Source organism: Tetrahymena thermophila (assembly GCF_000189635.1).
Source record: "Tetrahymena thermophila SB210 genomic scaffold scf_8254594, whole genome shotgun sequence".
In the NCBI taxonomy this organism is placed as follows: Eukaryota; Ciliophora; class Oligohymenophorea; order Hymenostomatida; family Tetrahymenidae; genus Tetrahymena; species Tetrahymena thermophila.
In genome coordinates this window covers 16,470-31,091 of record NW_002476365.1, presented here as the reverse complement: position 1 = coordinate 31,091, position 14,622 = coordinate 16,470, and the positions used below count along the sequence as shown (strand labels likewise).

Genomic DNA, 14,622 nt, shown 5'->3' with positions numbered 1-14,622 from the left:
AATGAATCATTAATTTAAGGTCGAGATAGCCACTAACTACTTCTTTAAAAAAAATACATTTTAAAAGCTATTAATAAAATTAGTTTTAGAGATAAAATTAAACAAGGAATTTTCAAAACAAAATATTAAATGTGAGTGAATGATTAAATAAACAGAGCATAATTTGAAATGTAAAATAAAACTACATCTTAGAAATATTTAGATAAACTAAAAACTAAAAACAAAATAAGATAAAATAAAATATTTGACTAATAAAAAATTTGATAAAATATCAAATATTTTTTACAAAATATGAATTTACTTAAAGTGAACTCTTAATTATATTTATATAAAAACTCATTAAAACATTTTTTTAATTTGATATCTAAATCTGTAAAAAATTAATTTAGCTTTTTTGGAATTTATTAACTAATTAATTTTTAATATAATTTATAAAATTAAATTTATTTAATTATCTGTTATTCTTCATTTTAACTAAAAATTATTAATTAAAATATGTTTATTGGTTTACTATTTCAGAAAATAAGCAAGTAAGCAATTCTTCAATTAATTTTTGTATTGAAATAATAATTTTATTATGTTAGTTATATTCCTTGGTTAATTAATATAGAATTTAAATAGAGGATAAGATATTTGAGTACAAAAATGAATGAGAACTAAGAAAGATTCAAGCTATATTTGCCTTATAAAATTAGATAGATCCATCCCTAGATGATGACATTAGTTCTTACGTTTAGGAATTGTATCTGCAAGTTATTATATTATCTTATTAAGCCCTTTATATATTACCAATTACCTTGAAAGATTTAATATCTAAGGCTTTAATAGATTTATCCCATCCAGTAGAATAAACAATTTAGTTAATGTGATCATAATCAATACCAAAAATAGCATTAGTATGATGATTTTGTATTATTTTATTGTTATGTTAATATTTAATATCCCACAATATTATTGATTTATCATGTGAGCCACTAGCAAGTAAAAATTAATTATTATTCTTCAGATTAGCCATTCTTAATACATTTGATTCATGGCCTTTCAAACTAAAAATCTACTTATTCTATCTATCTTCATATGCAATAATTTCTTTTGAAGTTCCACATGTAAAAAAGAAATTATAATCCCTGTTGTACTATATACATGCATTTTCAATGTTATTCTTTATTCTTCTTTAAATCTTTTGATGCTAAAGATCATAAAGAGTAATATTTGATTAACCAGAAGATAGAATTTTGTTTGAGTGTTTTTTATATCCACTTAAACTATAAACATTTCTTTCAGGAGCTGGAATATATTCAAATTTATGGTATAAGCTAAAGTCTTCCTAAATATCTTGATTTTGCTGATTGTTACTTTATCTGTCGTTGTTTTATAATTTAAAAACATGAACTTTTTTTCTAGAACCAGATACCAACAGGTATCTTCTTTAATAATCAATAGTATCATAATCTTCATATAATCTGTAAAACTCCTCATTAATTGGTGAGGTATATATGGTTTTTTAATTTTATATAGATCCATCTTCACATTTATCAAATTAAAAAAGTTTTCCTTTTCTAGTAGTTGCCAAGACTTGATATACATTTGAATAATTTTGTTTATTTCCTTCTTGATTATTATCAATTTGCAATCTTTCTTAATTATATTTATTTTTATCAATTAATCCATTTTTTATATTAGTGAAAATGCAATCGTAAACCCAAGAGCTGTTTAATTATACATTTTAGGTTTTTTATAGTATATTTATATCTTAGTTTATGGTGCTAGAGCTCTATTCAATTTATTCGCTCATTGCTTTCTTTGATAGTAGTAACTTTGCTTTATGTAAAAGCTACTTATTTATACGAAAAAAATAAATATAATTCAATACTTATCAATTTATTATAATTTGTAATGAAAAAATAAATTATCCAAAATATTCCTTTTAATTAATTTTTTTTCACTGTCTAAACTTTATGCATTCTTTAAAAAAAATTATATATATCTTCTGGTATAACTATATTCCATCTTGATTTTAATACGGCTGTAAAAAAAAAACCTATCACAATAAAAAGAGCAAATATTACGATATATCTTGAGCTAAATGTTTAATTTAATTTTTAAATTGTAATATTTTGTATTCATTTTCATATTTTATTAAATGGAAAAAAGTGAATAAAAAAATAAATAAAACTTTGCTTATCCATAAATTTATTTTTTTCTCAGATAAAAATTTAGCTAAAAAATTAGGCACATATGATATCCTAATTATTAATTAAAAAAAATCCTAACTTCAATTAAAAATAATATAATAAACAAACAAAAAATGTTCTAAACATAAAGATTTAAATTGATTTTTTTATAAAATTCTTTAATAAAATCACTTTTAAATTCATAATAATAAGTAGTTTTTTAATTCTTTGTTATAATATTATTAAAAAAAATAATTTACTAATTTTGAAATTGTTATCAATTTTAATTGCTATTAAAGTATTTTTAATTAAATTTCAACAAATTTTTAATAAAACTGGTGGATTTCATGTTAACTAAATATTGATAGAAAAATAAGCTTATGTTTTGTTTAATTTAATAAAAATTTAATTGCTAAGTTAAATTTTTTTATAAAAATTTTAATAAAATTAAAAAAAATTTCTTTAACTTCTTTTAAAATAATCTATTTTTTAAATTTAAACTAAATACCGTAGGTAATCATCCATTAGAATGACATTAGTATAAGTGAGTACATCATCTTAAAGAATATTTTTAATATTTTTTAAGTAAAACATATCAATTTTCAAATATATAATGTGTACTAAAATTAATAATAATATTAAGAGAAAGGTAAAGACTTTGAAAAAGAGTATTGAGATTACTATAATTAAAAGATTTATGGGAATTTAAATATTATTTGAAATTTATGTTATATTTTTTATTTATTATAAAAAGTCAAATTTTTATACTATTTAATAAGGATGGATTTTAGTTTATGGATGGTTTTTCAATAAGGAGAGTAAAATTTAGAAAAAATTAATTTTTGGACCCTCCTTATACTTATAGAAGAGAACCTATGGTCTATTAATAGGCTTAATTTGAATTAAATATTTATAAAATAGTAAAAATTAATGTTAATTATATATATGTAATTATATAAAGCTTTATTTTAAATTAATTTTTTATATAAATTTTTATTTCATAATTTGATCAATTAATTTTATTTATAAATTCAATATCATTTTCAAGAACATTTATACGCTTTTCTGATGCCATATTCATAAAAATATAAGGAACATATCCTATGTCAAAACGATAATAAGATAAGAAATGGGTTTCATTATCGCTTATCTTTTTGAGGAAAATGCTATAAATACCATTTATACGAATAGCTTAAGGATCAGTTTTAACTTTATAGTATTCAGAGAGAGTAGTTCTGGTGATAAGAATTTAGCTTTCATTTAATTATATTTTATTTTAAATTGATAAATGTTCTCTTGGACTGATAAAGGCATTTCCATCTCCTCTATACAAAGTAATTAAAGAGCTTTCATCAAGTTTTTCTATTAACAATTAGCTTCCACATTCTTTGTTTCTTGCATATTAACTATTATCAAAGGCTTCATTGTAATATTTAATTACTTTTTCGAATGAAGCAGGAATAATACCTTCTATTTTTTTAAGCTGTATCTTTTGTCCTGTAGTTTCTGCAGAAGAAAGATTGAAGTGCTTTGTTTAGATACTTTACACCCAATTAAGATTTTCTTCTCTAAGTTTCAGTGTCTCTGATACTGTTTAGTTTATCAATTCAGAGTAAATGTCTTTTTGAGATTTAAGGTTTTGTGTTTCTGAGTTAAATGCTGAGATGGAAATAATTAAAACAAAAACTATGATAAGTTTTTGAGTTAAATTTATGCTCATATTTGATTGTAAGAGTTGTTGTTATTATTATTACTATTGCTTAGTATATTTTTTTATTTTATTTTATTATTATTTATTCTTCTCATGTAGTGAACCTTTTTTAAATTAAGAAATTTTATTTATCTCTTTTATAAGAATATAGACACAAATTAATAATTAATCAGAAATCATTACTTTACAATCAATTAATTAAGATTCTGATATAATCTAACAAATTTTTATTTTCATTACTCATTAAATTTAAAGCTTTTGATATTATTTGATGAATTTTTAATAACATCATTGTAAAATAAAGATAGAAAAATCAATTGCATTTAAAATGATTTAAAATTTAAGAAGCAAATAGGAAGTACAACAAAAAATTAATGTAAATTAAATAGATAAATAAATAAGTTAATTATTTATTAATATCAGTTATTCTATTCTTGTCTTTGCATTGAAGGGGATTCTTTTTGAATTTTGATTTTGTTAATTTAGAAGTATTTAAAAATTAAAATAATAAAAATAATAGCTATCATTATAATAATGCTTAGTGGCACTGGGTATTTGTCTGCATAATAGATTGTGATCAGAGTGCTGACTGTAGAAAAAGTGTTAAAAGAGCAAGAAAATAAACCATAACCCATACCTCTTTAAAACCATTAATTGTACCAAAATATAATAGAGTTCATGGCCATAAAAGAACAGTAGTATTGTAGTCCTATAAAAAATAGGAATATGTAAACGATTACATTTATTATTATTTAATTAGAGAAAAAATATATCAGATTAAGGAATATATTAAGAGCCGCTAATCCGATTATACAGTACCAAAACAAATAAAATTTAAACTTTTTCCCATAATCATCCATTCTCTTACCAATAAAGTAAAGAAAAACAAAAGCTGATATTTATGTGAAGCCTGTAAATTTAAATAAATTATTAATTTATATATGCTAATTTTATTTTTAAAAATATTTTTTTACCTTTTGTTGAAAAATTTATTTCCATGTAAAGTTCAAAACCACATTCTTTAATCATAGAACTAATCAAGCCATTACTTTAGAAGTAAAAGGATGTAAAACCTAAAGTAATACCGCCTATCAAGCACTGTTAAGTAAAAAAACTGTTTTATTTGAAAATGTAAGTCAAGGCTTCATAAAAGCTGAATTTTTGTTGAGGAGCAATTCTGGCAACTAAAAAGGCTGGGTCTAGTTATTCTTCATTTCTCTCTTTAATTTAATTTTTTTTGTTTATAAATGCCATAATTATGCATGATATTAGATTAAAAACTAAGTACTACGAATAAAATGCAGGTTAGTTATCATAAATGGCTTATTTAGTTTCTGGAGATTGATTGTATACCAAGGCAAAAATATAAGGTAATATTCTTTGAATGTTATAGCCGAAAATAGAATGAAGGGAAAAATATTTTGATTCGCATTTATACATGTTAGAATACTCATAAACTAAATTAAAAGTAGCGTTTTGTAATCCTTCATTAGAAATTGAGAAAAATATTCTAGATAAAACATAGAATTATACGTAGCCAGAACAATAGTAAAGATAAAGAAATATTGTTGAAAAAAGCTACACGATAGAAGTAAAGTTTAGAAGATATTGAATAGATATAAAGTCACTTAAGTAACCAAGTATTAAAGGTGTAAAAAAGCAATTAGGGAGATTACACCAGATCTCAATCCATTAAAAATTTATTTCATAACCGCTTTAGTTCTTATTGTCTGAATTTGGATAAATACCATTTTAAATTTAAACTTATCGATCAGCATTAATGTAGTTTATAAATCCCATAGCAACAGAGAGTAAAATGAGAAATATAAATCTATTCTATGAGATACTTTAAGTATCTTTGAACCTTGGTCCTGAACATATAATATCGCTTCTATTATGCTAAGTTATTTAGCTTTTATTTTTTGTCATTTCTTATGTTTTTTTATTAATTAATTTAAATTATATGATGAGAAGAAAGAAAATTGATTAATATATAAAAACAATAATTCGTTAGAATATGATATTTTAATTATTAATACGTATTTTTATTATATTTTATACTAGAAATATACTATATATGATGATATTATTATTTAAAGTCATCAACTTCATCACATTAAGTTTCTCTTATAAGCTTTAAATGTACTTAATGAGCTTATTATTAAAATTATAGTAAATTAACATAATAATTGTAAATGACTATTTAATAATATAAATAAATACTTATTAGAATAATTAAAAAATTACTGTTATTTAATAAATGCTATCAAAACTGATCAAATTAAATATATTTACAAAAAACAACTACAGATGATTTTAATTTTGTTTTAAGTTTATTATTAAAAATACTAATTTTAAATACCAAAAAAATATATAAATATGATTTTCTATTTTGGAATAGGTTTTTTTAGCTTACAGTTATTGAATTTAATTCTTAAATCAATATTTATATATCACAAGTCGTGTTTGCTTGGAGGGATCATGATAAAGATTCATTTATACAAATAAAAAAATTATGTAAATTTACTTTTTAAAAGGAGGTTGTGAAGTTAAATTGCTCTTTTTAGAAATTTGGCTGAATCAATAATTTTATATTTTATAAAATAATTATTTATTTATTTAAATTAAATTATTAAACTCATAGGTAAAAAATAAATGTAGTAAGTTAGTATTTATTATCTTTTGATTAGCCTGAATGGCAAGATTTTATAATTTTTTAATTAAGTTAATATTAAACCAATTATATAGATAAAATTTATTACATTTTGGTTATTAATTAATTCCTCAATAGTAATATAGTAATGAGATATTTTTATGTAAATAAATATTTAATAGATTTTATTGTTAATTAGTTTAATTTAATAGATTTGATTAGTATAATTATTATAATTTATTCATAAACTAATTGCTTTATTAATTCAGTTTGATGTATTAGATGGGCGATTCGATGATACATCAAATGAGTCTAGCTAAGAATTTCTATTTTAATCATCAGAGTTATTTTTAATTTGATAATAGAAATGAAGTAAACCAACTAAAACAGCTATAAAAAATAATATGATTGAAAAATTGAATATATTATCAAATGCTAAGTAGTAAAGTATGTATTAAAAGATTGTATTAGATAAGTTGTAACAGCATGAAAATACTCCGAATCCCATTCCTCTGGATAAATATCCGCTTTTTAAGTAAATCGTGCCCATAATAGTCATAAAGTTGAAGTAGTAGCATATCCCTAATATACATGCAAATATTCCTAAGTAAATTGTTACTACATAATAATTATCTATGAATCTGAGTATTTGCAATAATGAATAAAGAATAGCTATAGCTATGAAACACGCTTAAAAAATTTTTAGCTTGAATAACTCAGATTAAGTTTGATCAACTTTTTTCCCAAAAGGAAGAAGAAGCAATCCACTTGAGATCTAACATACTTTTTATATTTAAAAAATTAAATATTTTAGGATGATTAATTTTAAAGAATTTACGTTTGGAAAACATGTAGGGCTCATAAGTGAACTCTATGTTTTTCATTTGAAGAACACTGGAGTAGAATTTTGGTGACATCAAAACTGATGATATCCCTACTAAGACAGCACTATAAAAGAACTGCTTCATTAGAGGTTTATTTTGAATGATGATTTTTTTGACAGCTTAAAAGAAGTCAGGTTTTTATGCAGGAGAAATTCTAACCATGAAGTACTTCATATCAAGGAGAAACTCCTCCAATTCTTTTCTGTCATTTTTTCTGACAACATACATCAAAAATGATGTGGAGATTACATTAAGAACAATGTAAAAATAGGCATAATAGTTTTTATGGTTTATTGTTTATTCTATGTAATCTGTATTTTATTAGCTTAGAAATAAATCAGAAATTAAAGGAATAGACCTAGGAATGCAATATCCCACAATAGTAAATATCGAGTAATAAATAGTTTGTTATTTTGTAATATTTGAATATTCGTAGAGCAAATTAAAGCAAGCATTTTGAATACCTTCATTAGCAATTTGCCAAAGGATTTACATCAATAGGTATTACTGAACTCCGCCATATATTAAAAAGATAGAAAGAATTATGTTTGAGAAAAAATTTGCAATTAATGTGATCATTAAAAGGTACCCAATTGATATATAGTCACTTAAGTAGCCAAGTAATAAAGGAATTAAAATATTAGACATATTACAATATAGCGAAAAAGATCCTATATCAATACTCCTAAATGTAGGTGAGACAATGTCATTGCCTATAAAAGATATTAACAGACTCTAATGTGAGTAAATAAAGTTAATCAAAAGAAAGGCTAATGATATCGCGACTAAAAAATGTTTACCGCGAACTCTCATAAGCTACTTATTCTATAACAGAGGACCACTTGTAATATATCCATTAAAATTAACTATTTATTTTGTAGAAACAATTGAAGATTTTATTCTTCTAATTACTGAATTGTTTTTGAATAAAACATCGTTGAAAAGTTTTGTTTTTTTCATAATACAACTACATTAACCAACTTATTACTTGCAAAAATTTTCTTATTAATTTATTATAAGCAATTAACTAAATTTTTTAATAATTGCTTTCTTCAAGTTTAATTATAGTTAAGCTTTTTACTATCTTCTAATAGTGCTATCTATATTTTTACCAAAAATTGCTATTATTATATCAAATCTTTTTTTACAAAAAATAAATCATCAAATTCTTTATTAATCAATAATCATCAAATACATATTCTTTACTATCATCAGAATAAATAAATGATATTATTTTTCACTTAATTTTTACATAAGCTTAATATTATTATTGTTCAAGTTGAAAATGTATTTTCAATTTGATAGTAAATTGGAATATTAATTTAATTTCTATAATTTTATCTTAATACTTACAAATTTGATTTAATTTCATTAACTTTATTTTAAAAACTAGACACTTCAATAACTTGCTTAGGTTTTTTTTAATTTTGGCTATTTTTCTGATAAAAAATGTAAGAATAATTTAATGTCATTCTATCAGTCATTCACTTAATTATTAATATTGTCAAAGAGTAAAGAAACTTATTTTAAGAATAGAAAACAAAATTTTTACTTTGAAATTTAAAAATTTGTAAAATTTATTTTGTTAGAATTTTTAAAATATTTTCTAAAATCAAAAAAATAATCCTATTTTTTTACATATAAATTAAATAAAGATTTTTTATTAGGTATTATTTTTTCTTAACAAAGAAAATAATTTATTTATTTTTTCTAAAAAAATCACTTCAAAATTGATTATGAATTTTTTTTTTCCTGATAAACGATTTGTTTATTAATCTCTCGTGTTGCTAAAAACTAAGGCTGGCGGAAAAATTAAGGAGGTAATGAATAGAAACAAGAGCTTTTTCAAGAAAGCTCACCTATGTTTTTATTAAATTTATATAACAAAAAAGTAAATCAATCAGTTTCGAATGTGCTGCTGCTTCATGCAAAATTTGTCGAATAGTCAGAAAAGAAATGTAAAAAAATTAAATAAAAGTGGGAGAAAGTAAAAAGAAGATCATTGAAGAAATAAAAGAAAAAGCTAAAATTTATAAAAGATAATGGTGTTAATCGATCCTTTTTTGAAGGAATAAAATAAGGCACTAAAAATTTTAAGTGTTTTAATTAATAGTTTATTGGATCAGTTTCTTGGTTTTTTATGTGTTTTTCCATTTATTTGGAATCAATAATTAATAAATTAGCTATTCTATCTAGTTTTTTTTATTGTTTAATTGATTGTTTGCGATAGTTCATTTAATCATTCACTCACTCACTCACTCACTCATAGTGATATAGTTTATATAAGCAAAAATTGTTTGAAAGAAAAACATAATTTTAAAAATAAACAAAAATTAAAATAAAGAAATATTTACAAGTAAAAGCAATTAAATTTCAAACAAAAACAAATAAAGCAAGAAAGGTAAATAAGATGGAAGCAAGAATGACCAAGAGACTCCAAAAGGATTTGGAAGCTATGCAAAAAAACTATAAAGATTAATTTCATGTAACTTTGCCCAACAACGATTTGAAACTCTGGCACGTTGAATTCACTGCTGCCTAAGGCACCGTTTTCTAAGGAGAAAAGTTCAAGTAAAGATTATTTATTTGATTTAAAGATAAAGTGGTGATTCACTTCTAATAAGAAGCAGTTTTTTAGTTTTTCAATAGGTCAAATAATTTATTAATATTATTTTTTTCTTAAAATAGATTATAATTCAAGTTCTCTCCAGAATATGTAATATTTTTTTTTGATAAATCAAAGAAATTTTTATAAACAATACCTTTTTGTATAAAAATAGCCCATCGAATCTCCTGAGGTGAATAGATTGATTTTTCAAATTTAGCTAGAAATATCACAATTGAGAATATTTTTGGTTTCAAGACCAAGAAAATTCTCATTGAAGATCAAAGCATCAATACTTTTTCACTTTATAATTAACTTTATTTCTTTAAAATAAATTTAAAAGGTTATTTTTATTGGTAAAATCCCTGACCATGAGCATATTTATTCAAATGGATTTATCTGCTTATCAATTTTATATGATGGTAATTACTTTGTTTTGTTTCTTTTCAAAAAATTAAAAAACTTCGCGAAATATAAGCACAAATTATTGCACCTAAATTTTCAACAATTCGCATTTAACTTTTCTTCAAAATTTAATGATAAACTTAATATAAATTAGAATGGAGTGCTGCTTTGACTGTTTCTTCTGTTTGCTTATCTATTTTATCTATGCTTTCTTCTGCAACCAAAAAGGTAAATTCATAACCCTAATAAATAAATAAACAAGCAAACAAACAAACAAATAACTAAATAGAAAATTAAATTTATTTCACTAAATATCTTCGAATAGCTTTTCCTATTTCACATTAATTTTTACCTAAAATTATTAGGGAAGACCATTTAATGATGCTGAATTCTGTAAAAGATCACAAGGTAGAGGTCCCAAGGCTTTCTTATGGTAATTTAACTTAATAATTTAATCTATATTTTTTATCGCATACCAATAAATTTTGAAAAATCTTAATAAGAAAGAATTTTCTTTTAGTGTATGATGCATAATTTAAGCAAATGATGTCGTGTTTAATATAGTAGATAAAATATTAAAAAGCAAATTAATTTATAGAATGAAAGAGAGTTATAAAACAAAATAAAACTCATGGATAACTAGCTTGAACTCATAATTCTTTCTGAAATATGCTCTAGTTATTTTAAATATGAGTTTGCTTTTTAAATATTTGATAGAAATTTTTTAAATAAGCTATCTATAAAAAATCATTAACATTTGGTTTTCAATAGCAAAAAATACACATAAAAGTTGACCTAGTGTGGGAAATAGACACGTTAAAAACATTACTTCATAAAAAACAAATTAATCAAAATTAATCTTTTAAAAAAATACACAACAAGCAAGCAAGACATTATTTAATTAAACCAATTTTTATAAATAATTTAGGAGTTACGATGACGAAAAGTGCTGAAGAATCTAATTAAACACACACACAAATACCCATCAATCCATATATAAACAATTCAATCATTAAAATCTAAGCAATCAACTAATGAAATATATTATTAAATATTGCATAGAAAGTATATAGCCTAGAAAAATAATAAAGTGAAGTATGTTAAAAATACATAGCCATATTCTTTAGTAGCTTTCTTACTAGATTTATATTTACTTATTAAATAAATATTATAATGTTTATGAACTGCATTGAAGAAAGCATCAAATACATTATTCTCAATCTTTTTAATCACTACTATAAAAAAACATCTAGTACTATTAACAGTTGCTAAAGAATAATCGAATTTTAAATATGAATCATTAATATTAAGAATATATATAAACTAATATTGCTATATAGTTAAAATGATATCTATATACTAACTAGTACATCCTGTATCTACTTCTTTAATTTTTTATCCTCTCTTACATCGCCAGCATCTTCATTTTCTTCTTCTTCTTCTTCTTTTTCTGATTTTATATTTATTTTTTAATGTCTTCTTTCAATCCATTAAATAATCAAAGTCTAAAAATTTTTAAGAAAAAGCATGCAATTTTGATAAAAAATAATTGTAAAGAAATTATTTCTAGTTAAATTAACTTTTGAAAAAATTAAAAAGACTGTTGTAAAAAACTTATATGATTTTGTGTTTACTTATGTTGAGTGTTTATGATAGATTTATTAGCATAATTATTAAAAAATTAATAATGAAATTATCTGATAAAATAAATTCTTAATACTTATTTAATTACAATGGATGTAAGAAGCTATTAAAGATAAATTATGATTGAAATACATTTCATTAATCAATTTTTCAAAAGTGGACTTAAATAAATCAAATTTTTGATTTCAAGAAATAAGTAATTAAAAAATCTTTATTTTTTTTAAGTGTAAGATTACAAATTAGCAAGGAATAAAAAAACTCAAATAGTTGATTTTCAATGGAATTCGACATAATTAATGATTTAATATCTGACACCATAGGCAGATTTTTCTCAACTGAGAATTAAGTTTTAGTTATAGATGATTTTAGGGGAATGTTTTCTTCATAGGCAAAGAAATCAACGATTTCTACTTCATTGACGTCTTCAATTTCTTAAAATCAATAAAAAACTTCTTCTTAGAACATCAAAAATATAGAAACATCACCATTCATTTCAAAATAGCCTTAAATACTTTCATAAAACCAATCAATAAGCAATCAACCTTAAAGTTAAGTGAGATCAAATAGTGCATCAACGAATTTACCTCAATAGAGTTTGTCTTCATCAATCGGCCAAGCAACTACCTAAAGTAGCTCCTCTCTTAATTCTTAATAATCTCAATGGGGTAATGTGCAAAGAAATAATCTTTTTGAATAAAATAAAGAAGCTTTAACACCTGAGCTTTGGATCTAAAAGGAAGGTCCTAATAAATTAAGAGAAGCTCAATAAAGATTAAATTTAAATTTATCAAGAGTATCAAGAAGTGATTTAGAAAATATGTCATTTGAATAGCTGACACTAGAAAAGAAGAAAGTAAAATAGGAATTAAAAATGTATGATGCTTCATTCTAGACTCATTTCAATAGATTTCCAGTAAATTATAAACAATATAAAAAGCAGAAATTAATTTTATTTAATCTAATATAAATAGCAAAAGAACGAAAAAGAGCCTCTTCGTCCATTATATATAGTAATTTATTCAAAAATTCAAAAAATGATCACAAAATTAAGCAAAATTATTACTTTAATTCAATAATTACTTACTTAATATGATCAGCTATAAACAATCTACTTTATATTTAAATAGTATTATAAGAAGTTGAAGCAATTTATGCAATAGAAAGGATAAATTGGAAGTGTTAATGATGATAATGATGATGAGCCAGTTAGAACAAAATCTGCTTCATAGTAGCAATAACAATAATAATACTAGTAATAGCGTTCATAAAATGGTCTTTCAACTCAAATTTAAAACACAGCAAATAACCCTTAGCAAGCCTAAATAATTAAACAAATAGAAGAATTAAAAAGATTAAGAGCAGATTTAAGAGATAAGCTTCATAATTATCAATCTGAATTTTTCAAAAATCATAATCGCAGAATAAGATATCACAAAGATATATAACCTGTTGAGAACGAGTATAGGTAGTATAAAGAAACAAAATAGGAATTGATAAGACTAGAATCGATATTGTAGAAGCAGTAATGATAGTTGATATACTTACATATTTAAATATTCACTTATTTGTAATATGCCATCTAAGGAAGATTAAATGAACGAGTTATCTATCTATCTTTGATGCTTATAACATATCTTTAATCTATCAGAAAAAATATATTTAAAGCATATTTAAAAATATAACTATAAAAAAATTCAATAACCAATAATATAAATAAATTTTTAGTTATTAAATTAAGAAAGACCAAATAATAATTTTATTGTAATTTAATAAATAAATAAATTATTTCATAGTTAAAGTCTAAACTGTTTCTATATTTTAATTTATAATTAAATAAATGCCACTTATTTTACAAAATTTTTGAAAATTATAGCACTCTATCGATTTTTTCACTAATTATTGTATTAGTATATAAACTTAGTGATTTAAATAGATTAATATATAAATGTCTACAAAGTGTTTGCTATTACTCATAATATTAAATATAGTAGTTAATTAGAAATGGAACAATTAATCAATTAACAAAAAGGAAAGGGTATAAACATACTTATATAGTTATAATAGTAAATATTGAATGAAAATATATATGCTATTTGAAAATGAGATAACTAAATACTTTACAAGATTTAAAAAATCAATTTATGATATTTTTTTTTTTAATTATTTGTTAGTAAACTAATTAATTCTGAATTACTATTACTAAATAATTAATAATTTATACTGGATCAAATAAAATTAAATCATTAATTCAGGTATTATTTTTTGTTTATCTAAACTTTTTCTAAATAAAAGATTTTTTAATACTTTCAATTTATTAAAATAATTTTATTTGTTTTCAAACTAAAAAATAAACTTTTAGATATTTTTTTAGATATTCACAAAGAAATTATTAATGCAAAACATATTGCTAAGAATCCTCAATCTTTTTATTTACAATTTATATTAGATAAAAATGGGAAAATTTTAATTTAAAAAAATCTTGAAATAAATATAAACTTTGAAATACTTTTAACTCAATTAAAAAAAATTGTATAGAATTTTACTTT

At 21.9% G+C, this 14,622-nt stretch overlaps 6 protein-coding genes across 6 annotated transcripts; 2 read left to right on the top strand and 4 right to left on the bottom strand. All coding sequences in view use genetic code 6, as the record gives it.

Moving 5' to 3' along the window:
- Positions 1-667: 667 nt before the first annotated feature.
- Positions 668-1,795, bottom strand: TTHERM_00285340 (WD domain, G-beta repeat protein; the record flags this gene model as incomplete). Its single annotated transcript, XM_001018548.2, has 1 exon — positions 668-1,795. One exon carries the CDS (start codon positions 1,793-1,795, stop codon positions 668-670), a length of 1,128 nt encoding a protein of 375 aa, XP_001018548.2.
- Positions 1,796-3,183: 1,388 nt separating this feature from the next.
- TTHERM_00285330 (mammalian STARD1-STARD15-like lipid-binding START domain protein, putative) lies at positions 3,184-3,894 on the bottom strand (the record flags this gene model as incomplete). The annotated part of the gene is made up of 1 exon (XM_001018547.1): positions 3,184-3,894. The coding sequence occupies one exon, from the start codon at positions 3,892-3,894 to the stop codon at positions 3,184-3,186; it is 711 nt and encodes a 236-aa protein (XP_001018547.1).
- A 410-nt stretch (positions 3,895-4,304) lies between these two features.
- On the bottom strand, positions 4,305-5,814 carry TTHERM_00285320 (transmembrane protein, putative; the record flags this gene model as incomplete). The annotated part of the gene is made up of 2 exons (XM_001018546.1): positions 4,305-4,795; positions 4,860-5,814. 2 exons carry the CDS (start codon positions 5,812-5,814, stop codon positions 4,305-4,307), a joined length of 1,446 nt encoding a protein of 481 aa, XP_001018546.1.
- Positions 5,815-6,803: 989 nt separating this feature from the next.
- On the bottom strand, positions 6,804-8,382 carry TTHERM_00285310 (transmembrane protein, putative; the record flags this gene model as incomplete). The annotated part of the gene is made up of 2 exons (XM_001018545.3): positions 6,804-7,321; positions 7,377-8,382. 2 exons carry the CDS (start codon positions 8,380-8,382, stop codon positions 6,804-6,806), a joined length of 1,524 nt encoding a protein of 507 aa, XP_001018545.3.
- Positions 8,383-9,832: 1,450 nt separating this feature from the next.
- Positions 9,833-11,385, top strand: TTHERM_00285290 (ubiquitin-conjugating enzyme E2; the record flags this gene model as incomplete). The annotated part of the gene is made up of 7 exons (XM_001018543.2): positions 9,833-9,993; positions 10,111-10,138; positions 10,203-10,220; positions 10,371-10,449; positions 10,587-10,660; positions 10,798-10,865; positions 11,361-11,385. The coding sequence occupies 7 exons, from the start codon at positions 9,833-9,835 to the stop codon at positions 11,383-11,385; spliced, it is 453 nt and encodes a 150-aa protein (XP_001018543.2).
- Positions 11,386-12,353: 968 nt separating this feature from the next.
- Positions 12,354-13,605, top strand: TTHERM_00285280 (hypothetical protein; the record flags this gene model as incomplete). The annotated part of the gene is made up of 3 exons (XM_001018542.3): positions 12,354-12,989; positions 13,048-13,086; positions 13,204-13,605. The coding sequence occupies 3 exons, from the start codon at positions 12,354-12,356 to the stop codon at positions 13,603-13,605; spliced, it is 1,077 nt and encodes a 358-aa protein (XP_001018542.1).
- Positions 13,606-14,622: the final 1,017 nt, after the last annotated feature.